At 45.4% G+C, this 23,857-nt stretch overlaps 5 protein-coding genes across 6 annotated transcripts; 3 read left to right on the forward strand and 2 right to left on the reverse strand.

The window, feature by feature from the left end:
- Window positions 1-334: 334 nt before the first annotated feature.
- On the forward strand, window positions 335-9,636 carry Rme-8 (receptor mediated endocytosis 8). Of its 2 annotated transcripts, none has more exons than XM_020958910.2 (20): window positions 335-508; window positions 867-1,097; window positions 1,151-1,291; window positions 1,354-1,498; window positions 1,666-1,867; window positions 1,933-2,437; window positions 2,495-2,673; window positions 2,732-2,939; window positions 3,001-3,411; window positions 3,469-3,810; window positions 3,864-4,072; window positions 4,130-4,298; window positions 4,355-5,813; window positions 5,863-7,030; window positions 7,093-7,612; window positions 7,674-8,167; window positions 8,229-8,604; window positions 8,671-8,793; window positions 8,859-9,117; window positions 9,176-9,636. In XM_020958910.2, the coding sequence occupies exons 2-20, from the start codon at window positions 906-908 to the stop codon at window positions 9,292-9,294; spliced, it is 7,221 nt and encodes a 2,406-aa protein (XP_020814569.2). In that variant the 5' UTR covers window positions 335-508; window positions 867-905; the 3' UTR covers window positions 9,295-9,636. The 2 variants fall into 2 exon arrangements, with proteins under 2 accessions (XP_020814569.2, XP_086684268.1); XM_086828142.1 differs by having other exon boundaries at window positions 1,669-1,867.
- A 178-nt stretch (window positions 9,637-9,814) lies between these two features.
- On the reverse strand, window positions 9,815-12,433 carry Rad51D (Rad51 recombinase D). Its single transcript, XM_020958928.2, has 3 exons — window positions 11,462-12,433; window positions 10,890-11,404; window positions 9,815-10,837 (listed from the first exon to the last, which is right to left on the reverse strand). The coding sequence occupies exons 1-3, from the start codon at window positions 11,800-11,802 to the stop codon at window positions 10,557-10,559; spliced, it is 1,137 nt and encodes a 378-aa protein (XP_020814587.2). The 5' UTR covers window positions 11,803-12,433; the 3' UTR covers window positions 9,815-10,556.
- A 199-nt stretch (window positions 12,434-12,632) lies between these two features.
- On the forward strand, window positions 12,633-15,617 carry LOC110188997 (putative peptidoglycan muropeptide transporter SLC46). Its single transcript, XM_020958948.2, has 9 exons — window positions 12,633-12,891; window positions 12,955-13,064; window positions 13,121-13,271; window positions 13,320-13,509; window positions 13,563-13,885; window positions 13,949-14,094; window positions 14,156-14,345; window positions 14,418-14,574; window positions 14,636-15,617. Exons 1-9 carry the CDS (start codon window positions 12,648-12,650, stop codon window positions 14,691-14,693), a joined length of 1,569 nt encoding a protein of 522 aa, XP_020814607.2. The 5' UTR covers window positions 12,633-12,647; the 3' UTR covers window positions 14,694-15,617.
- A 567-nt stretch (window positions 15,618-16,184) lies between these two features.
- On the forward strand, window positions 16,185-19,283 carry LOC110188978 (putative peptidoglycan muropeptide transporter SLC46). Its single transcript, XM_020958927.2, has 9 exons — window positions 16,185-16,600; window positions 16,666-16,775; window positions 16,847-16,997; window positions 17,226-18,023; window positions 18,096-18,232; window positions 18,300-18,489; window positions 18,585-18,632; window positions 18,703-18,811; window positions 18,895-19,283. The coding sequence occupies exons 1-9, from the start codon at window positions 16,474-16,476 to the stop codon at window positions 18,950-18,952; spliced, it is 1,728 nt and encodes a 575-aa protein (XP_020814586.2). The 5' UTR covers window positions 16,185-16,473; the 3' UTR covers window positions 18,953-19,283.
- A 1,412-nt stretch (window positions 19,284-20,695) lies between these two features.
- LOC110188987 (putative peptidoglycan muropeptide transporter SLC46) lies at window positions 20,696-23,857 on the reverse strand. Its single transcript, XM_020958936.2, has 8 exons — window positions 23,342-23,857; window positions 23,153-23,265; window positions 22,431-22,581; window positions 22,191-22,374; window positions 21,803-22,125; window positions 21,414-21,740; window positions 21,182-21,338; window positions 20,696-21,122 (listed from the first exon to the last, which is right to left on the reverse strand). Exons 1-8 carry the CDS (start codon window positions 23,508-23,510, stop codon window positions 21,059-21,061), a joined length of 1,488 nt encoding a protein of 495 aa, XP_020814595.2. The 5' UTR covers window positions 23,511-23,857; the 3' UTR covers window positions 20,696-21,058.

Here is a 23,857-nt window from a genome sequence, read left to right on the forward strand (position 1 = left end):
TTATAAAAACTGTGAAAACTGTAAAAAATTAGTTTATAATTTTCTTAAGTTTAGTTTGTTGTATTGGAATTTATTCTGAAAAATGATATGCCCTTTGAAATTTTGTATTGAACAGGTTCTTTAGCGGGAAATAAAGAAAGTATTGTATAAGAAACTAAATTTCACCGTATATTTATTAATATTTTCAAGTAAAATTTCTTAGTAATTTCAAAAAGCTTTCCCCAACCCGATAATTTCCGTTATTTTTTTGGTATTTAGTTTGTCTGGTATTTCCGATAACCACAACTGCGGTATATATTTTTATCGAACACAGTATATTATATAAATAAATCGATTTATTTTGGTATTTACCTAAAAGAAAGTTGGTATATTTTACGGCACCAGCGGCGGTCACACCGGGCGATTAGCTTTGTTGCTGATAAATTGTTTATTGCAAAAATCCGCAAACGAAAGATAGTACAAAATATAGCCAATTGTACAAGCATTCGAAATGTGTTAGACACTTCAGGTGAGGCACTGCAAAAGTTTGTGTACTGTTTGTGTCTCCCGCCGGCCAGATTCGCGGCTCACAGTAGGGCCCCACTTTGGGGCCGCAACAGCAGCAAATCCACAATCGTCGTCACGTTTACTCCCCCTTTTCGGGGCCTCTTTGTTGGTGCTCCGTGGCGGCGTTGGCACTTTGGCTGATAAGTGGCCTAGCGAGTCAACTTAATTAATCAGTGCCCTGGAGTCGGGGCAAGTCAATTGGAAATTAGGAACCGCCGCTGCTGGATGAATCAGCTGTGTGCCCAAATTTTCCAATTGTGGTGCACTGCCGAAGCTCTGATTGCCCCGTTCCCACACTCTCTCCTCTCTTGTTTCCGTAGCCTGACTCTCTACACGACTGGGAATCGCTGCTAGAAACGATGGTGCCGCCAAAGGAAAATGTCGACCTGGAGTGCTTCCTGGTAACGAAGCACTCGTGGAAGGGCAAATACAAGCGCATTCTCTCGATCGGCACAGCCGGCATTTCCACCTACAATCCGGACAGGTTTGACCTGACCAACAGATGGTCCTATTCGGATATCGTGGCGGCGGCGCCCTCCAAGGCTTCAAACGTAAGTAGGAAGAAGTCTTTAAGAGCTCTTTATTATTTATAATTCGTTTTTAGATACCCAATGAGTTTGTGCTGACCGTAAAGAAAGATAAGAAACTGGATACTATTAAATTATCTTCGGAGTACCGCAACGACATACTCACATCGATATTGAAATATTACAAGGAGTTTGCCGACAAGCCCAAAAATTCTCAGGTTGAATAACGCCCCTAAATATAGTCTGCAGAAATACTAAGTTATATACGAAATCTTTACAGCGCTTTAATGCCTACAAGTACCACTGGTCCAGCGTCAGCTTGCCCACTGTGCTAGAGGTTACGCCCTGCTCGCTGGACCAGCTGGATCCCACCACCAATGATGTGCTGGCCAGCTACATGTACAAGGACATCGAGGGAATAATAGGTAGCTATAACACACTCTGCTCGCTTCCATCAACCACAAGAGTACCTCGTTCTATCGCCATGTACCACAAATTTGTTTTAATTCAATGTGTACGCTTTGTTTTTCATTTCTGTCGCTTTGCCGCACTCATCTTTCTGGTATTTGTTTACGTTTGCGCACGTTTTAAGCAGGCATCTCGGACTATGAGGGCGGAATTGTGATGGCCTACGGCGGCTTTAGTCGCTTGCATTTGTTCAGGGCGCTAAACCACCACGAGATAGTGCAGAACATAGCCCAGCGATCGGTTCAGTTTTTGGGCATCGAGACCAAAATACTCAAGAGTCAGATTACACTGGAGCAGTTCGAGAGGCAGCGGTTTGGCAAGTTCAGGTGAATTTGATTGTAAAACGGAAGATGCGCTGATACTAAATAGTTATCCTTCCTTATGTATTCAGCGGCGACCAATTTCAAACCTCCATGACCGAGTTTACGGTGCAAAAGATAACGCCCCGCCATCCGGAGCCTGTCAAGCGCATTCTTTGCCTCACCGAGGTTACGCTTCTGGAGCGAGATCCTCAAACCTACAGCGTCTGCACCCTGCGTCCGCTCGCCGATGTATTCGCCCTGGTTCGTGACAAGGACAATCTGCAGCGCTTCAGCATCGAGTACAAAAACGGTATCGTGCGCAGTTACAGCACCAACGATCGCGATTCCCTCCTGGCCACTGTCCTAGACGCCGTGCGCTCCAGTGGCAATCAGGATGTGCACATACGTATCGGCAACACGCCCCGGGGAAAGCGATACGTGCCGCTGAGCAGTTCGGTGGACGAAGAGACTGAAGCAAACCTTATGCGGCTGGTCATCAACAATTTCCAGAACCCCTCCAAGCGCTATGAGATCCTAGAGCGTTTCAATGCCAATATCCCGCACAGTGGCCTCAACTACAGTGTAACGCAAGATGTAGGTTTAACCCCGAGCGTAGTTTCTTAATAATCCTAACTAATTGAAAAATTCCAGAGCTTATTTGCCGAAAACAAGGATAAACTTATCCTGAGTGCTCTGCAGGCGTTGGCCCAAAAAGAGCTGGACAGTCCGACGGCCCAGCTGAGCAACATGGAGTTGGAAGCCATATTTCATGCCCTTACGCGTCTTCTGGCCAGCAAAGTGGGCTACGCGGCCTTTACCAATCTCCCGGGGTGAGAAACCTGTCATCAATGCCCTCACAAACATTTATTTATTTTCGAATCCTTGCAGATTTCGTGAGATCATCGGTACCAAGGTGGTGGCCGCTTTAAGACGCAAGGATCTGGCTGTGACATACTCCGCCATTGACATGATCAACTCCCTGATGCATTCAGTGAATGCTGACCACGACCTGAAGCAGGAGCAGTTGAATAAGTCATCCATTCTGTCATCCAAATCATTTCTAGAAACCTTGCTGAATATGTGGACAAACCATGTGGTAATCCAGGCATTAGTTTTGTAGAGGAGTAGATTTTCACCAGATACTCTTCTATTTGCAGAGCCATGGAAGCGGAGCTCTGGTGCTGTCAGCCATGCTGGACTTTATGACCTTTGCCTTGTGTGTGCCTTATAGCGAGACCACCGATGGCAAGCAATTCGATATTTTGCTGGAACTGGTCGCTGATCGTGGTCGATACCTCTACAAGCTGTTCCAGCATCCGTCGCTGGCGATCGTGAAGGGTGCCGGTCTGGTTTTGAGAGCTATCATCGAGGAGGGAGAGCTGCATGTGGCCCAACAGATGCAAGCTCTGGCCTTGGATGAGGCGGCGTTGTGCCGCCACTTGCTGGTGGCCCTGTACACCCCGTCCAACGATCCCACGCAGACCACACACCGACAGTTGTCGCGCCACCTGATCGGACTGTGGCTCACGGATAGTGATGAGGCCATGGAACTTTTCAAGCGCATATTTGTGAGTTCTTTTTAGTTGAAATTCTGACCGAATTTCACCCATTAATGTACTCCGCAGCCCGCCGGTCTGTTGACCTTCCTGGAGTCTGAGGAGGAAGTGCCGGAGTCTGATATCGAGGAGGACAAGCTCAATTTCCGCGACAATCTTAAGTTTGCAATACAACATTCCAACAAGACTCGAAAAAATGTGATAGAAAAGCATTTGCAAGGCATCAAACACTGGGGCATGAACCTCATTGAGCAGCAGGACGGAGCGGCTCAGGCTTTGAAGAATCGTCCAGTTGTGCTGCGTAATCGACGGCAAAAGAAAAAGACCTCTGATGCCGTGGTGAATCTGCCTTACTTCTTCTACAGCTTTGCCAAAGATCACAGTCTGCCAAATCTCATCTGGAATCATAAGGTGATTGAGGGATTCTCAATAGATTCTTGTTTGATATTAAAATGTTTTCCCAGACCCGCGAGGAACTGCGCATGTGCCTGGAGAACGAACTGCGACAATTCCTTAGCGATCGCGACCTTGCTGGCCAGATGATTGTGGCCTGGAACTATCAGGAATTTGAGGTGGCCTACCAGTGTCTGGCGGATGAAATCAAGATTGGAGACTACTATATACGCCTGATACTGGAGAAGGATGACTGGCCACAGAATTTGGTGAAGGATCCGTAAGTACTTCTTTTATTTTCTAAGAGGACTTTCTCAAGGGAATTCGTTTTTTGCAGAATTGAACTTTTCAATGCATTGTATCGACGAGTGCTGTGTCGGCAGCGTGTCAACGATGACCAGATGACCGTGTTCTCTCTGCAGGCCTTGGCCAAAGTGTACAGGCGTTACCACAAGGAGATTGGCAAATTCAACGACATGTCGTATATCCTCCAGCTCAGCGATCGGGTGAGTTTGAAGAAGTCTTCATTTCATTTCATATTTAAACCCATTTTTCTCTCTAGTGCCTTTCTCCCTCCATGCGTGATGCCCTGATCAACCTCATATCGTGCCTAGTCCTGGAAAAGTCAAACTGTAGGGCGCTCGTCGATCATGTCCAGTGCTTGGTAGACCTAATCACCTTGGCCCATTTGCACAAGGGTCGCGCTCAACTCAATACCAAGACGAACGTGATTGAAGCGGGACCAAATATGGCTGCGTACGAGGAGAAGGACTGGTACTACAACATCGAAAAAGATGGTCAGAAGCCGGAACGCCAAGGACCAATTACCTATTCTGAGCTCAAGGAACTTTGGCAAAAGGGACTGATTACACCGAAGACTCGATGTTGGGCCATCGGCATGGATGGCTGGCGCTCGTTGCAGCAAATCCCACAGCTCAAATGGTGCCTCATCGCTAAAGGCACGCCTCTCTACGACGAGACGGAGCTATCCTCCAAAATTCTGGACATATTGATCAAGTGCACCAGTTTCTTCCCGAGTCGGACCCAAAACGGAGTGGCGGTCCTCATCCCGGGGCCGAAACTGTCGCGAAAGCTCTCCGAGTTCATCTGTTTGCCGCACGTAGTGCAGGTCTGCCTGACACATGACCCGGGCTTGCTGGAGCGTGTGGCCACGCTTCTCTACCAAATTATGGAGGACAATCCGGAGATGTCTAAGGTGTATCTTACTGGCGTCTTTTACTTTATGCTCATGTACACGGGCAGCAACATCCTGCCCATCACCAGATTCCTGAAGATGACGCACATGAAGCAAGGCTTCCGCAGCGAGGAGACCTCGCAGTCCGGCATCATGCACCGCAGTATCTTAGGCCAGCTGCTCCCCGAGGCCATGGTCTGCTTCCTGGAAAACTACAGCGCGGAGAAGTTTGCAGAGATCTTCCTTGGGGAGTTTGACACTCCGGAGGTAATCTGGAGCTCGGAAATGCGACGCCTACTGATCGAGAAGATCGCAGCTCACATTGCAGACTTCACGCCGCGACTCCGAGGTCATACAATGGCTAGGTATCCGTATCTGGCCATTCCTGTGATCAGCTATCCCCAGTTGGAGAACGAGCTGTTTTGCCACATCTACTACCTGCGGCACTTGTGCGATACGCGCAAGTTCCCCAATTGGCCCATCTCGGATCCGGTGCAGCTGCTGAAGCACACCCTCGACGCCTGGCGCAAGGAGGTGGAAAAGAAGCCACCGCAGATGACCATCCAGCAGGCGTACCAGGATCTGGGGATTGACCTCACCAAGACGCCCAAGCCAGACGAGTCCATGATACGCAAGAGCTATTACAAGCTGGCCCAGATGTATCATCCCGATAAGAACCCCAATGGCCGTGAGATATTCGAGAAGGTGAACCAGGCCTACGAGTTCCTTTGCTCGCGGAACGTGTGGAGCTCGGGCGGACCGGATCCCAACAATATTGTGCTTATTCTTCGCACCCAGAGCATTCTCTTTGAGCGATATCCGGATGGTAAGTGCTTGCCTTGAAAGATAATACACATTACTTACCTTCCTTACAGTCCTGCGACCGTACAAGTACGCTGGCTACCCGCAGCTCATCAAGACCATTCGCCTGGAGACCCGCGACGACGAGCTCTTCTCCAAAGAGGCCCAACTGCTGACAGCTGCCTCCGAGCTGTGCTACCATACGGTACACTGCTCCGCCCTAAATGCAGAGGAACTGCGTCGCGAGGAGGGTATCGAGGCGCTTCTGGAAGCCTACACTCGCTGCGTATCCATCCTCGGGGTCGACTCCAAGCCGGACTCGCTGCACTATCAGGTCATATCGAACGTGACGCGCTGCTTCGAGGTTGCCTGCAACTTTGAGAAGTGCAAACAGAAGATCATTCAGCTGCCGCAGTTGCTGTCGGACGTATGCCGGGTGGTGTACTTTAAGCACACGCTCTCGGTGAGCCTGGTGACCAGCTTGGCGGCTAACAACTACGATCTGCAGTGCAATCTGTCACGGAATGGCGTTCTATGGTCGCTACTGCTCTTCATCTTCGAGTACGACTACACGCTGGATGAGAGCGGGGTGGAAGTCAGCGACAAATCCAATCAGCAGCAGCTGGCTAACAACCTTGCCAAGATGGCTGTTCTCGGGTGCATCTCCCTAGCTGGCTACAGCATGGAGCTTCGCCAGAAACCAATCACGGGAAGCGAGGCCAGCTCGCCGGCTGCCAAGCCACCGCCTCCCATCAAACCCAAGCCTGTGGTGCCTTCCGGCTCCAACTCTGCGTACACCCAGAACGCTCAAAATCCGCTGCAAAGCAAGCAGCTGGCCATCACCAGTGGAAAGGAGAAGGAGCCGGACACCTCGTCCGGTAGCAGCGACACCTCCAGTTCCACGCCCACCGACAGCGACCAGCAGCCAGCACGAAATAGTCCCAGTGCCATCCAACAGAAGTACATTGTGACGGGGGAGGCGAAAAACACGCTGATCAAGCAGGTGCTCGACCGCCTGCTCACCCGCTATATAGCCAACCAGTTGGCCACGGGTCGCGATAGCGATGTACTCAAGCTACTCACGGCCAACACGCGCAATCCCTACCTCATCTGGGACAATGGCACCCGTGCCCAACTGAAGGATTTCCTCGAACAGCAGCGCACGGCCTCAGCAAAGGAGACGCACGAGGATATTGCTCAGGTCTATGAGCTGGTCTCCAGCTTCGAGTTCGATGCCCATAAGTAAGTGTAAGCCCTTGGAACATCGTGGACTATTTTCTTTAAATCTTTTATTTACGTTCCAGAGACGAGTTGCAGATCGGCGGCATCTTCATACGTATCTACAACGATATGCCCACCTACGCGATAGCTCAGCCTAAGCTCTTTATCATGGACCTGCTGGAGTACTTAAAGCACGCCTATCAGTTTCTGCAGTACAAGAGGAATCCCTCTGCAGTTGCCGCTGCAGTAGCACCGAAAATGGGGAGCGATGGTATTCTGACTCCCACTCTGGCGCCCAATCATCCACAGCTTCAGGCGGCGGCGACGGGTAACAAGCCTGGCACCACATTCGACGAAGTACTCAACGCCTACAATCGTTCCAAGAGCCGGAAGAAGCTAGAGACGGACGCCCAGGCGGAGCAGCACTTGGCTCTACAGCAAAGTAAATACGATTTTGCCAGCGACGGGCAGTTGGAACTGCATATCACCATGGTGCTCAAGGCACTGATCGCAGTGATCAAGTCGAATGCCGAGGTGGAAATCCAGTGCATAGGGAACTTTGACATGATATTTGGGTTCTTGGCGAACAACATATTCCCTGACGTAAGGGTGTGCAGCTTAGACTAAGCTATGTATCACTTAATGAGATTTCTATCTTCCCCAGAACTCCACGGTTAAGGCCGTTGCCTTAGAAGTGGTGGCCTTAGTCTCACGCAACAAGGAATGCGTTTCGGAGGTGGCCGCCTGCGAGATCCTGGGCAACTATCTAGTGGCTCTCAAGGACCCGGAACTTCGAGCCAGCCAGGTTAAAGTGCTGGAGACGTTATCGGGCCTGATGAACGTACAGGAGATGATAAAGGAAGCGCAGGCCAAGGGCGCCGCAATTTATCTGCTCGACATGTTCTGCAATTCGAGGAATCCACAGATCCGCGAGATGTGTGCCGAGATTTTGGCCAAGATGACGGCGGACCGACTGAGCGGGCCCAAAGTGCGCATTACTATATCGAAATTCCTGCCCGCCCTCTTCATCGATGCCATGGTGGAATCACCAGCCACATCAGTGCAGCTCTTTGAGTCGATACACGAGCATCCGGAGCTAATATGGAACGACAACACACGGGCAACCGTCTGTGATGCTGTGGCCGAATCCTGCGAAAGGTATGCACTAGGGACGGTTTTAAATGGGTGTGCTCTTCATCTCTTCCTTCTCTCCCCACAGATTCTATCAGCTGCAGAAGGCAAATCCCCGTCATGTGTGGAAAGATCCTGAAATACTTAAAGACATTGTATCCAACGAGATTGTCGTGGCCGGCGTCTACCTCCGTCTTTTTGTCAGCAATCCCGCCTGGACACTGCGCAAGCCCAAGCAGTTCCTTTCCGATCTCCTGGACTTTGTTGTTGACCAGATAAGCAAGAGCTCGTCGGAGCAGGATGTCCTGGACCTATCCACCACAGCGCTGGTAGAGCTGCTGCGATCGCAGCCCAACCTCTCTGACGATATCCCGGTGCTGGGACACATACCAAAGCTGTTTAATCTGCTGTCGGTGCAGCCAAAGAACACGCTATCAGTATTACATCAGCTATCGCTATCTGAGGTTTGTTCTATATATATATATATACAGATATGGAATCTGCAATATCTTCCTTAATCTGCGTTTCAGTTTTGTGTGAGTGCCATTTCGCAGACGGAGTGTGTGGCGCCGTTGAAGAAGTGCATGGAGCACAATCGGGACTGCATTGAGAAGGCCTGTGAGACTCTGAGTCGACTCTTTAAGCACCAGCACGTGAGTTGTCCCTTCAGTTTCGCTGGAATTCTTTGAAGTCTAACTTTTTTGTGACATTTAAATAGGATTCGCTGATTAGCCAATCGCTGGAGGTGGGTCTCATACCGTTTATGCTGGGACTGCTGGACAGCCGTCTGGAGTTCGTGGACAATCCTTCGGCGGTTAAGGCGCAAATCGTCGCAGCACTCAAGGGCATGACGCACAACCTCAACTACGGCGACCGGGTCACGCAGATCCTCCTCAAGCACCCTGTGTGGGCTGAGTTCAAGGATCAGCGCCACGATCTGTTTATTGCCGACACCAACATACGTGGCTATCTGACGGGTAGGTGGAATTATCTCAACCCTTGCTTTTAATTTCCTTACCTCTGTCCCTATTCAAGGTGTCAATCCCACGGCTGGCTACCTCACGGCGGGACCTGCGCAAAGCGTTGAGGTGCTTACCTCACCGCCGCCCATTGATCGTGACGATCCTTCGGCCCGTCCGCCAACCCTCGACTAGCGAATTATTCCCTGCCGGACCAAAGCTAAAGCTGCGGCTGGCCTCTGAAGCCTTCGATTGCCACACGGACTTTGCACGGGTTTCACCCAATTATTGTATTAAACTTTTGCATATTTTTTACACTCGCAGCCAACTGTACGTAGCGTGAAAGTGGCGGACGTGGCCGGAACATATTATTAAAACTGTATCAAAGTTTAATTTTTTTATATTTATAAAAGCAACAAAAGAATTCTGTATAAATAATTAGCAACTAGTTTATACACACAACATAAACAACCTAACTAAAGCATGCATAAAGTGATTATACATATTATGGAATAAAGCCGATTCATTAAAAATGAATTATAAGTGTTTTTGGTAATTTATTTAAAATGAATAATAGAAAGCAACTTTTAAATGATTGGACTCGGCTATTAATTCTGATAAAGAATTATAATAATAATTATTATTATTAATAATTATACTTATTATTATTATTATTAATTATATATAATGTAATGTAATTAAAAATAGAAAGTGCGAGTATACTCTTTCATTTTTTCAGGGTATTTTGTAACATGGTATATTTTCCGTATTTTTTGCAGGAAAAACGCTTTAGGGAATTTTTAATACATATTTTAAGTACAGCTGTTTTTCTGCAAAAGTAAACAAAACAAAATGTCGTTGGTTGCAGACTATAGTGATAGCGATTCCTCCGAATCCGATGAAGAAAGCAGCTCTGAATCCTGTGCTAGCGAGGAGGCCCAACCGTATGCTATTCTCATGCTGAACTAAATGTTAGGATACATAATATTCGCCTTTTCTTTTAGATCCCCGCCCGCGGAGAAACCGCCGCCAAAGTTGCCCAGTGCCAGCCAAGTTCTTGCCCCAGGAGCGGGCAAGGGCGATGTGTTTAGCAATCCCTTCCTGGAGGCAGAGCTGCATAAGACTGCCTCACTCGAGCGGCACGTGAAAATGGTTAGCAACGACACGCACCTGCAGCTGAAAAACGGACGCAAGATCTGCTGGAACTTCCGGAGAGGACGTTGTCGCTTTGGCACCAGCTGCCAGTACGCCCACGACTCCGACTTGTCCGTGGATGAGGCGGAAGCTGCAAATGGACCAGATACGTCAGTTGCCGCTGAATCTGTCCGGGAGGCTGTAGCGACGGGAATTACAACAAAGCGCAAACGACCTGGCCTAGGCGATGCCCTGGAGCCTGGCAAGCGAGTGATGAAGTCCTACAAGCAGCAAAATAATCCAAACAATCCATTTGCCCGTCGTTAAACCACTCCAGCCTCTGTGATGCGAAGCAGGCAAGTGTCGCCAGTGGGGCCATAGGTGTTTGAAAGGATGTTCACCAGGCGCAGGCCGTCGTCATTGCTGGATGCGGCTTCTCCAAGACGGTCATAGCTCTCCGCTCCTTCTGAACTGACGGGCAGCTCCAGGGACATTCTTAGCGTACACACTGACGCCCAGTAGGAACCCAGCATGGGCCCGTCCCTTTGCCCCACAGCCTTCGCATCACTGTTTCCATCATCCTCGCCGTCATCAATACAATTATCTGTTAGGACAAAAGTAGTAAATAGATTCAAAACATACACTATGGTGTTTACCTTCATCCTTGCCGGCGAAGGACACGTTACCGATGATAAAGGACACGCCACGGACAGCTAGCTTACGGATTTTGCAGGCCAGCTTCGTCAGCAAAGATTGCCTGAACTTGAGCATCTCATCGCCGCGATAGTGTACGTAGCAAGGCACCAGGGAATCAATAACAACCACCTTGGTCTCCAAGGCCTCTTTTTCCTTGTTGGTCAGTTGCTCATCGAGGGTTTTTAGAACGTCAATTAAAACCGTATCTGAGGTAGCTTGGACCACGTAAATGCCCCGCATGGCTCTCTCATAAGTTACTGTATCCCAATTTCTTGCCAGGAGCAAGTCTTGTATCCTTTTGCAGGAGAAGTCGCACTTGGTATCAATGAAGAGTACTTTCTGGGAATGTTTCCACACAAAATTCAGCGCCAGGGTGTACATGAATTGGGTCTTTCCCACTCCTGGATGCCCACACAGCTCCCAGACACGGCCGCTCTTGAATGGCTGGTCCACTGACTCCAGCAACTTGTCCAATCTGATTGGGTTTTAAGACTGTGCATTATTAGAATAGAAAAATGCTGCAACGACTCACTCTTCCATGCCCGTGCCGTACTCCACTTCAGGAGGGCTTTCCACTTGGGAATCCCTTAGCCAAAGACGCACCAGTTCCTTCTTCAGTTCTAGCACAGATTCCACTCGAATGGCCAGCAATTCGTGGAGTTTTCTCTCGTTTGCCTCATGGAAATCAATCAGTGTTTTAATATTGTTTTTAACCAGCAAATTTAGCTGATATTCCGACAGCTCTTTTCCCGTAGAAGTTTGCAAAATCATATTTCTAAGATCCATAGCGCACTTCTTTTTTCTGTTTCCTTCTGTGTTAATTTTGTCTATGAATTCGATTCTGATTTTCAGCATCTCGATCACGATAGACATCGATAGATTGGCGCGTAAATTTAAATTTGCTCGGCAACGAAAACAGAAATGGAGTTTATATTACACATATTTTTTCAATATTTCAGATATTCTATAAATACATATGACTTTTTTTTTAAATAAAAATATAATTTTCTTTTTTAATAAAATTCTTAATTATACAAAATATGTACATGTTCCGTATGCCGAAAAATTACTGCTACTGTTACTTAAAATATGGTATAAAGCTTTAAATATGGTATATAAGTCAAACATTTGGTAGAATTTCGGTAGAACAATATCTAAGTTAATAAAGTATCTATTTTATTTCACTTATTTAAAAGTGTTTAAATTTTCTATACATTAATTGATCATTGATTTATTTTATTAACTTAACGCCTTACAACATGCATATTAATGAGTGTATATCTTTGTTAAACACAGTTTAACTTAATTTAGATAGGGCACGTAGTGTCAATAAGAAAAGTCCCCCAAGAGAAAATGCCAAGTTCCAAACTGACTCACGTACGGGGATCACATTAAAAATACAGTCTTCGCCCAATAAAATTAATCTTGATCGATCATTATTTATAACAAACATTTGCTTTTCCCTTTTTATAACCACTGTATGGTCAAAGAATGTAAAATTTGCAAAAAATTATATACAAAGAAAGAAATTCATTTCGTTTTATCGTCCCCTGTGATAAGCTCATTGAAGGAGCGCTCACTTTATGTACATGGCATCCGCTTGGAAATCCAACCAAGAGAGCAACTCCCACACATAAGTGTATGCGGTCTTTATCTGAAATCATATCCGTGCTCGTCGGAGGCACTGAATCAATTTCAGACTCAGTCAAGCGCCGGAGATGAACGATGAACCTTATGCCCACGAAACGCTGGTGGCCAAGGCCCGGCGATCAGGACTCAAGGATCACGAAACGGGCAGCATCAGTAGTGAGGAGAGTCTAAGTGGAAGCGTTACTTCCGTGGTGCCAGCAATTGCCAGTACCGAATGTCCGCCAGAGATTACACCAGCGATCCAGCAATCTCTGAGAATCTATCTGCTGGAACCCTTCATTTTGATTCTTCTCTTCGCATACAACTTTTCCTGTAAGTTCAATGATGTTGGCTTGAGATAATCTTTATTTTAGGGGGATTTCCCTTGGATTGCAGCCACTGTTTTGAAAAATGAAGTCATCTATCAGAGCTGCACAGCCGGTTTTGGTTATACGGATAATATTTGCCGGCTGTTGGGCACCAAGAATGCAACAAATGAGACAAAGGTGGGGGAATTATATTTTTTGGGGGAATATAATAAAACATTATATAATAATTACAGCGAATTGAGGAGGAAGTACAACCATATGCTGCCCGGGTCACTCTGGTCATGAGAATGGTGGAGTGCTTTATTCCGGCATTCTGCGGACTCTTTGCTGGCGCCTGGGCGGATCGCTATGGTCGCAAGCCACTGCTTATGTGCTCCTTTCTAGGTGGGTTCTTGAAAGCACTCCCTCCTCTAATCCTAATCTGTCATGCAGGCTATGGCCTGCAGTATCTTATTTCAGCGGCAATTGCCTATTGTGCCATTCAGACTCACGGTCAGGTCAGTCCCTGGTGGTACGTACTTTCCATTGTGCCGATTTCATGCTTGGGCAGCAGTGTTACCTATTCCGTGGCCGCCGTTTGTTTCATTGGCGATGTGTCCGAGGGAAAAATGCGTTCTTATAGGTAATATAGCATCTCTTAATACATGAAGGATCCTTACTCCTGATTCACCTTAGACTGATTGCTTACGAACTGGCGATATATGTGGGTTTGCTCCTTGGAAGCTTTGGCTCTGGCTATGTCTATGAGGCCACTGATGCCTATGTGGTTTTAAGCATATCGGCGGGCTCCATTCTGGTAGCTCTCTTCCTGTTGTCAGCCCTGCTTCCGGAGAGTCTGCCAAAGGCGGAGAGGTCTGCAACGACGCCAACAAGCGACAAGAATACTCTATCTCTGCTGAAGGACATGTGGAACAGCTGCAGCAAGCCCCGGGAACATTATAATCGCTCGATTATACTAACCATTATGGTGGTTTTGCTGTTAACCGCCTTTGTGGCAGGTGAGTTTTTAATCTGTATAATAAAATTCCCCTTTATTCTAATGGTACTTCCCATTCATCCAGATGGCAGCAACTCGGTGTTTTACCTGTTCATGAGGGCCAAGTTCCATTGGAGTGTGAAACAGTTCACAGAGTACGAGACTGTCAGCATTTTGGTGCCAGCAGTGGCAGGATCTGGTGGAGTACTCTTCATTTGGTCCCTCCGGAAGGTTGATTAAAATCCCAATTCATCTAAAACCTTACAAAATTCTCATTCTCTCTGTTTAATAGTGCACCAACTCGGCAGTGCTGTGGCTGGCATTGGTCTCTCTGCTGAGCCACTCCTCCAGCAGCTTGATGAAGGCCTTTGCCATGGTGAGCTGGCAGATCTACGTCGCTATTGGTCTTGGCGTGTTCAAGTCCCTGGTGAATCCCATGTGTCGCACCATGATCACCAATCTACTGCCGGCCGACGAACGGGGTAAGCAAAGCTTCCTCCCTTTCTTGGAGATTATTTGTTCCTTATAGAAATATCTGTGGCATCCATTTCCAGGTAAAATCTTCGCTCTACTCAGCGTTGTGCAAAATCTCTCGCCTTTGGTGTCCTCCAGCTTGTATTATGCAATCTATACGAGAACCCTGGACAGTGATCCGGGTATTTTTAATTTATTCAGCACCTTTCTCTATAGTCTGGGATTAATTCTTCTGGGGTAAGTACTTAAGGCTTAAGCTTTGCAATCATTTACTTGATTTACTTTTTCAATTCTACAGCATTGTTTGGCTCGAAAAGACAAAGAATCGGGTGTACTATGAGCCGGTTTTTAGATGATTATGGCTCAGAGACTGTCGGAGAGTTAAGCCAACTTTCGCATATCAATTATACAGATGGCTTGGCGCCACCGGGAACTCCCTCGAACACCAATCATTTATACATTTTTTTATACTTATTTGCATAATCTCGTATCTGCCTCGATCTCTCTCATTCCCTTTGGGATGAAAATTATCTTACTCTTATTACTGAAATCACAATACTTTCTCATTAACAAAAAATATGGGTTATTTTTTCTGATGGGGCCAAGCGGCGTGTGCGCCCAGAAACATCTATACAAGAGAATACAATAATAAGAATGTGCAAGCGTTTGTATAGCCTGATAAACTTCAGATTTCAGCTAACGCTAATTTCGCTTGCTAATTTTCGATTTTCTGAATTAGTCGCCAGGTTTTTTTACACCTCAGATCAAGATCGGTTGGTGGGGCCACAAGGCAGGCGCCTCCATAAACAAAAAACCGAATGGAACTTAATTTACGCACAAATTTAATGCCCCAGCAGAGCAGAACGAAATCCCTGAAATTCTACCTGGACTGCATTGGTATTGGACCATATCGCATGAATTGTCATCCATCTGTCATCGAGGCCAATTAAAATCAATATAAAATAATAAGCACGGTCCGGTTATCAAAAATAAATCATAAAATAATAAAACTATTAAATATTCGTGAGCTCCCAAAACTCGTAAAGCTGGTAAGCTGAGATTTATTTAGCTATAATTGAAATATTATATAATATAGTAATTAATGATAAACCTGGTACTTTGTTAATAGGTAACGTAGGGTAACTATACAGATTTTCCAGATAACTTTAGTCTCTGCAATTAAACACATACGACTCTTGGGTTTTATAAGAGAGTTTCTGTTTGGTTCTTGCATAGAACCATCTTTTTGTAGGGAAATAAAGTTATTTTTATACAGAAAATATATTTGTACTTATTTCTGGAACCCTTATAAGTATATAGATGTCAAAGCTGGTTAAAGCGCTTACTTCCCTTCACGTCAATTAACGTTTTCAAAGGTGCAGCACTATTTTTAAATTTTTACCAAAAGTTTCTCCGGATTTTTCTAGTTTTCATCTGAGGGATTACTAAACAGCTTTGGCAAACTTCCCATGGCTCTGGCTCGTGCTATTCATTTGCACAATCCAAAAATAATAAAAATCGCAATGAATTGATTCGTAGTAAAAAATAAAACAAATAAACAAAGAACGAACGATTCAGACTTCGGACCTAGTTTCTCACCGATATTGCCGAGTTGGTAGTCAAAACCTAAGCCTAATTTTAGCCAAATCTCAATCCAATTTAGAGAGCCAACAAAATCCAGAGAATTCACTTGGGTAGTGAAAAAGAAGGTGAATCAAGCGAAGCTAGAACTGTTTTTAGTGGCCCTAGATGAACAACTGTCACCTGTGCCACCTATGCCTCTGTGTGTTTGTGAGCCAGCTCCGAGAGCCGGCCTCCTATATAAACGCACGGATTTCACGGCAGCCGCTCATTTCGAGAACGAAACTCTAATTGTAAGTTGTCGCCGCCGGATTGGATTTAAGTTCGTGTTCCCCGATATCGCGGCAATCAAGCGCTTGAATAATAATAATCGAATTATACATTAGTTAACGATCGGTAGTGCCGGCTCCCAGTGCTTTTTCTCCCATCGCAGTTACGTGACCAGTGTTGCAATGCTGTACTGAGACTAGGCGCCACTGGGGGATACCTTGAAGCGGGTTCAAGAATTTGGCCATAACCATTGGACACCCGAATATCACAGACTAAAGCCAAAACATGGTGGAAAAGACCTCGAACGCGTTTACGCTGGAAAAGCTGCGCAATCTGCAATGGCAAAAGGTGTTTCATATGTTCTACATAGAACCGGTTGTCTTTATGCTGCTCTTTTCGCACACACTGTCGGGTGAGTGACCCAGCTAGCATCCACAGACCACCGAATCTAGTGACTAGCTTAGACCTCCTGTGCAGGCACCATCCAACGCAACCAGGTCATCTACCAGACGTGCACGGTCATCTTCCAGTACAATGTCTCCGATTGCAAGCAGCTGGACGCGAAGAATGCCAGTGCGGAGATTAATGTGAGTTTGTCCTGACTCCTGACTCCTGACCTTGGTTATGACCCTACTCCTCTGTCCTCCCTGCTTTGCAGGCCATCGAGACGGAGGTGCAGCCATATGTGGCCAACCTGTTCCTCACCCGAACTCTCTTGGAGAGCATAGTTCCGGCCTTCTGTGGCCTCTTCATCGGCTCCTGGTCGGATCACTACGGGCGCAAGCCGCTCCTGATTGTGTCCATGATAGGTGAGTCTTCCAAACCCTGTACAAGTTAGCTAATCGTAACCTCAGGGGGTTTTCTTTAAACCTTACGGTAATAATACATTACTAATGCCTTATTTGTTAAGCGCCTAAGAACTCAATAAAAAGTTTAAATGTGCTCCTCATAATTCAAATAAACCATTCAGAGCTAGAGATGGGGAAAAAAATAATACATTTAAGTTTAAAATCAAACTTTGTTGCAATCCTAAACAGGATTTTCGGCATCATTCTTAATGATGGCTGCCATCTGCGAATTGTCCAGCTATTATACGATCAATCCCTGGTGGTATATCCTGGCGACCGTGCCGCATTCGGTGCTCGGCGGCAACTGCGTCTTCTCGGTGGCAGCCTTCTGCTTCATCTCGGACATCACAGACTGCAAGTCGCGACCATATCGGATGATCTTCATGGAGTCGCTCTTCTTTATTGGCTTGACCAGCGGCTCGCTGCTCTCCAGCTTCGTGTACGCGGCAGTTGGATCAGCGGCAACCATCGGCCTGTCCGGCTGCATTGTGACCTTTGCCACGTTCTTCATTATCTTCTTTCTGCCGGAAAGCTTACACTACAGGAAAGCTCAGGATGCCAAGAACGCCATTGCAGCGGGTGGAGAGAAGGATGGCAAGGAGAAGGATGTGCCGATAACCGCCTGTGATCTCCAGGTGGACCGTCTGGGTCTCGACTGTCCGCCCAACTTTATGAATGATGAAGAGCAGGAGAAGAAGAATAGCCAGTTGGAGAAAGGACGCCCGGTGCCATGCGAGCTGCCCACCCCGGCCACTCCGGCCATGAGCTTCGACGAAGATCTGCTGGCCAAGTACGTTGAAAAGCTACCCCAGAAGGCAGAGGAACGCAAGCGACAGATGACGGAGGAGAGCGTGAAGAAGGCCGGCCTGTTCAGCGTGGTCCACATCAGAGACATGGTTAGCACCTGCTTCAAGCCTCGCGAACATCACGCGCGCGCCATCATCTGGCTCGTCACCCTGGCCATGTTCCTGTCCATCTTTGTCTTTGGTGAGTCTTTGTCTCTGTCACTGTCTCTATCACTCTATTCCATCCGGAGCTTATGTAATGACTTGACCACAGATGGCGTGATGACAGTAATGTATCTGTTCGTGCGCGAGAAGTTCCATTGGACGGTGAGGGATTACACGTTCTTTGAGACGGTTAGCCACCTAGTGCCCATGATCGGGGCTCTCATTGGATTCCTAGTCCTGCGGAAAGTAAGTTTCTTGATATTCAAGATTTTGCCAATTTCCCCTTATTGTATATATATGTATATCCTCAAAGGTCTTCCGGTTATCAGTGGTGACCTTAGCCATGCTTGCCTTCCTTTCGGAGATATTGAACAATATGGCCAAGGGCTTTGCCACAATGCCCTGGCATATGTACCTCTCGGTGGCCCTGGGTGTATTCCGATCCATTTCCGGGCCCATGTGCCGCACAATAGTTTCCAATATTGTGCCACCATCGGATCTGGGTGAGTTATCGCCGTTTTCTACGTATACTTAATATTCGAGACACAGCTGTTTTTGACGCAAAACAATTGGTAATCAAACCCTCTCCCCCCCCCAGGTAAGATTTTCTCCATCAAGAATGTGCTGCAGTCGTTCGCACCCTTTGGTAAGCAAATCTTTAGATAGTTCCGTTTGATTGTTAATTATTATACTGACTCCCTTAACGCTAATTGCAGTCGCCGCTCCCCTCTACACACTGATCTACAAGCGATCGCTGACCACGTACCCGGGTCTGTTCAACTTCGTCAGCGCGTTCCTGTACATGCTCTCTTTCGTGTTCATCGGGTAAGCTGGAAACTGAGGAAAGCCCCCTTTCTGAAGATGTTAATTGAACGATCTCACACATTCCGAAACCCCGTCTCCTCCAGGTGCGTCTTGCGAATCAAATACAGGCACAAACAGCACTACGCCAAGGTTCTGAAGTGAGGCGACGCCGACGACTACAACGGCAACTGCGGATCTGTGGCCAAATTAACATGTGATCACCCAAAACCAAGCTATAAACATTTACAAGTGAAGCGAATTTAATGATGATAATCCGGAAAACGAGCATTTAACTGTGCTCGGGATCAGCCTCGGTCATCAGTTGAACGAATGTATCGCCTTTGACTTGGTGTTTATGTTAGCCTATTAGAGTATCGTATAAGGATTAAGTTACTATTAGCCCAATTAAATTGTTATAATTTAAAACTCTTTTGTATCTCAAATATCTCAACTTACAGGTTGAGCTAAAATAAAATCCAAACAATACTGCAAATACTTAACTTTTTCCCATTAACTATTAGAATTGCTATTTTTGCTTAAGTAATTTTTGCCTTGCTGTTTGAACAACTGTTTGCCAGATGGGCTAATTCTGATTTATTTGCTTTAATAACTCGTCGGTCTTTTTTGTGTTTAAAAACAAAGAAAAACTAAGTTTTAGGTATTCATTTCACAAGTAATCTGCTTCATTGCATTTTAATATGTATAATCAGTATCTTTTTAAGCACTAATATCCCATAAAATTGAACGGAAGTCTCTGGACCAAGGACCAACACATTATTTATTTATTTATTGCTGTTACGTGACAATTGTTCAAAGATAATGTGAGTGACCGCTGACCTGATTCAAGCCAATGACGAACAATCTATATTATTTATGTTGTATTAATTGTTAATGTTAAATTAGGGTATACAAATGCTAAATTTAGCTCCCGTTCGTGTAATAATATAATATTCCAATGGCAGTGAATAGATGTATCTTCCTCTCTCTCTGTATATTTTCCTAGCTCTCTCTCTCTCTCTCTCTCTCTCTCTCTATTAATCTCTATATTTTTCCCGGTATCTCTAACTCTCTCTGTGATTCTCTAGAAATATCTATTTTTCTCTGTCTCTCTCTCTCTCTCTCTCTCTCTCTCTCTGCCTATGCCTCTGTTTCTCTGTTCTCTGTACTCGGAGACTATAAATACAGGCGCTGCCGTCGAGCTGGCCTCATTCTGTCCGTGGCGTCTCCAGTGTTTACATCTAGAGTGATAGTGGTAGTGATTGCCCTTCGACTTCTAACATATCAACTGACCAATGCAATACATTTGGATATCCAGGAAGAGGCTTACTTCAATGATACCAAACGCCTTATGAAGTCTCCAAGAATATAACTCTGCCCAGGAAGGAGCAGAGCAATGCCAAAAAAACATTACCATGTGTCCTCTACTGCGGTAAGTCTTAACCATAACAATTAAACAATGTATATATGTAGATGCTATAGGAGGGATCAGGCTAGGTCTAGCTATTTAATTTCCTTACTGCCATGGACCCCATTACTTATTTTAATTTAAAGTTATCAGAATATCTGCAAACGTGTTCTCAGAGTTAACATACTAACTTAATAATAAAGTATTCACTACCCTATCCCTTATGACAGTTTTAAATCTTGGTAAATAAACACAAAATTTAACTGTATTTTTTTAAGGGGAAACAAAACTTCATACAATTTTTAGTTTCTTAAATATTAAACCCAAATTTGATAGTATCCCAATAAAAGCCAACACACACCATTTCACTTAGTTATGATTGATTTATACAGCTTTTCGAATTAAACTTCTTTTCTAGCTTTTCTTTAAATTTAATAATCTCTGTAAAGTTTATTTAATATGTAAGGCTGTCATGAGATAGCATCAGTGTAAACAGTTAATTTTGTGTTGTAACATAAATTCCTGTACTTTTTCTTCCAGTTTTATTTTCAAGAGATACATTAATTAAATAAGCGCATAGAAAATGTGTTAACGTGTGTATTGTAACCAATTTAATAATACAATTCTGTTTAAATGAATATACATATTTATACACATATATATTAGGACTTAGTCTTTGGTCAAATTTTTTGCTTAAAATCTCCTACCGAAGGGCTACCTTTTTTACTAGTTTTAAACTAATTGGCTTAACAAATATTTACAACAATACTATAAGTCTCTAGTAGAAAGTTTCTTCGTACGATGGCTTATGAATGGCAAATTCACACTGTATATTTGTTACTTTCTCCCTTCGCCTCTAAAGATCAACTGCCGATAGCCTGGTAGACTCTGTCACTACCCATTGATTTTTGTATGCCGAACAAAGTACTGTAAGGGAAATATTGTATTATTTGAAGAAACATAAGAAGAACTCAATAGATACTCACGCTGACATGATATAGCATAAGAAGTAGAGTCCCACGCTGATAAAGTTAAAGATGCCTGGATAAAACTGAACAGTGGCCTGGTACACGGCCGTGTAAAGGGGAGCAGCTCCCAGGGGTGAGATCGATTGCAGTGAGGTAGTCAGCGAGAATATTTTACCTGTAAGGAATATATATAATGTGTATTAGTTTGATTATCCTAAGCTGAAAGATCCTTAAATCTCTTTCAACTCACCTAACTCGGATCTAGGTGTCACAGTCGACAGGATAGCCTTGCACATTGGCGACATTACACCGCGCATCATGCCAAGAATCAGGGCTAGGTACATCTCACTTCCATACACGGCCGTGGCTCTCACTGTGCTCTCAAGGACACAACAGGCGAAGGCCAGGAGTGTCATCATAATAGTGGAGACTCCAAGCAGTTGACGAAGTAGAACCATTGCCAAGGTACTGCCCACTAATTGAATAACGGCCCTAGCCGCATTGAACACACTGTAGTCCTGGACGGTGTAATCGAACTGCTTTCGCATAAACATATAGTTTACTGTGTTCTCACCCTCTGAAGAATCAAAAGAATGATTAGGTTATAAGTTGGATGAAGTTACCGGTAAGAGTACTCACCCATGGCAAAAACGCAAAGCGTCAGCGACATCATCACCATCCATATTATGGCCCTATCGTAGTTTTCTCGCTTCTTAAAGCAGGTCTTTACGAGCACCTTTACCAGATCCAAACGGAAGAACTCTCTAATGCGAGATCCCTCCTGTAAGTTCTCGAACTTGAGACTCTCCTTCACAAAGAAAAAGACATAGAGCAGCGCTGTGGATATTAGGATGCCCACCAAGATAAATAGTGGCGACGCACCAATGGCGGCATAGATATAACCACTAGCCACACCGCCACCCATCATGCCCAGGCCTAAAGCAGCTTCCATGATCACCATTCTGAAAGAGGTGAAGCCATCAATGTAAAAAAAAATTGGAAAATTGAGTTGATATTAAAAACCCACCTCATTGGTCGCTTCTCCTCGCTGGACACATCGCCAACATAGCAGTATAGGATGGTGACAAGGGCGCAAGTGCCGCCACTGAACACAGATGGAACGGAGGAGAGCAGGAACCACCAGGGACTGATGTTGGTGGCCGCCGTTATTTGGGTAAGAACTATCAAAACAACAGCACTAACCAGATAGCCTGCAGAAAGTACGTTAATATGGGAACATGCAAAGATTCGGGAGAGCTACACTCACCAGTTAATGTAGACAGCAGGATGGGCCGCCGTCCGAACTTGTCCGACCAGGGTCCCAGGAAAAGACTCACAATGGCTGGCATAGTGCTCTCGATTATGGAACTCACCATTGTGATGGTGGAAGCATATTCCTGAACTTGACCTTCGATCTTCTACAGAGAGACGACACTGATTAATGATTACTGATAACCAGGGAATTCTCTAAATCTCTGATAAGCCCGCAGAGCTGTCGTCACATTTCCATGACTCACTCACTATCGAGGCAACAGGGGTATTTTTCATGGCTTAACTAGTTATCTTTCTGCACATGCACTTGAAATATCTATCACCAATTTGTATACTGTTGTCGATAACTCTTTTGTGATAAGTCAATCCTATTAGTCATAAACATTGGGCATTTTCTTTTGTTTTGCTCAACTGATAAGGTACAAAACACAGGTGAAATATGATATGGGTAAATATGGCGTAGTGGATAGAAGCTCAGGGTAACGCTTTTTCATAGGTATGCAAATTAAAAAGGTGTCTTAAATTATAGACAGACACAAAGTTGCTACTTAATTAATCGAGCAAATATATTATTAAATAGGTCATAGGTTTTACGTTTAATTAAATCACTTTATAAATATTATTCCCACAACACACACTCTCATGTAATCTGTCTAATTGAGTGAGTTTTATGAATAAAATTACGTATACGCCCAATGGGCTCATGTTTCAACTTGCCTTAACCTCATCGGAGGCACGATTCGTGCCGAGAAACGGCTCACACTGAGTGGCATTGTATTCCAAGACCGTGACGCAAGTTTGGTATAGTATCTGGTTCTGATAGACCGCATCTGGCGGAAGCACAAAACAGATTTATTTATGACCTACCACTAATCGGGAGACTCTCGTAAGCACATACACACATACCTGTTAGAAATCGACCAAAGAAAGCCAGAAAAACGGCGGGCTCCAGCCGCAGTGAACGGGGTCGTCTTAGCCATTTGAGAAACGAGCGGTTCGTGGGCGGAGCTACTACGCCAGTTTCTAGTGGTTCATCGTCGCTGTCAATAATGGGCGCCTCATCATCCCTCGGCATATTTTTTCGGACGTAAAGGTAGCGGTCTAATCGTACAACTTTTCCTAAACAAAGCTCCTCAGTGATCGCTGCAATTATCGCTTAGACAAAGGAATTAGCAATTCATTCAGCAAAGCCAATATATCGGAGCGGAAAGAGAGAGAGCAGAGCAGTGGGAAACTGAACCTCCGCGCGTGCCGAACTCTAGCGAAACACTAACGCTGGAAATCGACGACATAAACAAACCAAGCGAGCGATCGCCAATTTGAGCGATAGCTACGCCCGCCCTATCTCCAAATGCTACCCAAAAACGCTCCCACTCCTTGGCACACTATCTGCACCCCAAACATGTTGATAACAAGATAAGT

Source organism: Drosophila serrata, unplaced genomic scaffold, assembly GCF_035046125.1.
Source record: "Drosophila serrata isolate PLE 108 unplaced genomic scaffold, ASM3504612v1 contig_184, whole genome shotgun sequence".
Classification (NCBI taxonomy): Eukaryota; Metazoa; Arthropoda; class Insecta; order Diptera; family Drosophilidae; genus Drosophila; species Drosophila serrata.

What these genes read in the sequence shown, in the direction of transcription:
- LOC110188987 (XM_020958936.2), bottom strand. Translation starts at nt 23,510, where the DNA reads ATGCCGAGGGATGATGAGGCGCCCATTATTGACAGCGACGATGAACCA. An exon ending in GCTTTGCGTTTTTGCCATGG is followed by an intron (nt 21,741 to 21,802) that starts GTGAGTACTCTT and finishes TTGATTCTTCAG; the next exon opens with AGGGTGAGAACACAGTAAAC. An exon ending in TTATGCTATATCATGTCAGC is followed by an intron (nt 21,123 to 21,181) that starts GTGAGTATCTAT and finishes TTTCCCTTACAG; the next exon opens with TACTTTGTTCGGCATACAAA.
- Rad51D (XM_020958928.2), bottom strand. Translation starts at nt 11,802, where the DNA reads ATGTCTATCGTGATCGAGATGCTGAAAATCAGAATCGAATTCATAGAC. An exon ending in TACGGCACGGGCATGGAAGA is followed by an intron (nt 11,405 to 11,461) that starts GTGAGTCGTTGC and finishes AAACCCAATCAG; the next exon opens with ATTGGACAAGTTGCTGGAGT. An exon ending in CTTCGCCGGCAAGGATGAAG is followed by an intron (nt 10,838 to 10,889) that starts GTAAACACCATA and finishes TTGTCCTAACAG; the next exon opens with ATAATTGTATTGATGACGGC.
- LOC110188997 (XM_020958948.2), top strand. Translation starts at nt 12,648, where the DNA reads ATGAACGATGAACCTTATGCCCACGAAACGCTGGTGGCCAAGGCCCGG. An exon ending in GGAAAAATGCGTTCTTATAG is followed by an intron (nt 13,510 to 13,562) that starts GTAATATAGCAT and finishes GATTCACCTTAG; the next exon opens with ACTGATTGCTTACGAACTGG. An exon ending in TCATTTGGTCCCTCCGGAAG is followed by an intron (nt 14,095 to 14,155) that starts GTTGATTAAAAT and finishes TCTGTTTAATAG; the next exon opens with TGCACCAACTCGGCAGTGCT.
- Rme-8 (XM_020958910.2), top strand. Translation starts at nt 906, where the DNA reads ATGGTGCCGCCAAAGGAAAATGTCGACCTGGAGTGCTTCCTGGTAACG. An exon ending in ACTACAGTGTAACGCAAGAT is followed by an intron (nt 2,438 to 2,494) that starts GTAGGTTTAACC and finishes GAAAAATTCCAG; the next exon opens with AGCTTATTTGCCGAAAACAA. An exon ending in GCCTTTACCAATCTCCCGGG is followed by an intron (nt 2,674 to 2,731) that starts GTGAGAAACCTG and finishes GAATCCTTGCAG; the next exon opens with ATTTCGTGAGATCATCGGTA.
- LOC110188978 (XM_020958927.2), top strand. Translation starts at nt 16,474, where the DNA reads ATGGTGGAAAAGACCTCGAACGCGTTTACGCTGGAAAAGCTGCGCAAT. An exon ending in CCTGATTGTGTCCATGATAG is followed by an intron (nt 16,998 to 17,225) that starts GTGAGTCTTCCA and finishes AATCCTAAACAG; the next exon opens with GATTTTCGGCATCATTCTTA. An exon ending in CCTGTCCATCTTTGTCTTTG is followed by an intron (nt 18,024 to 18,095) that starts GTGAGTCTTTGT and finishes ACTTGACCACAG; the next exon opens with ATGGCGTGATGACAGTAATG.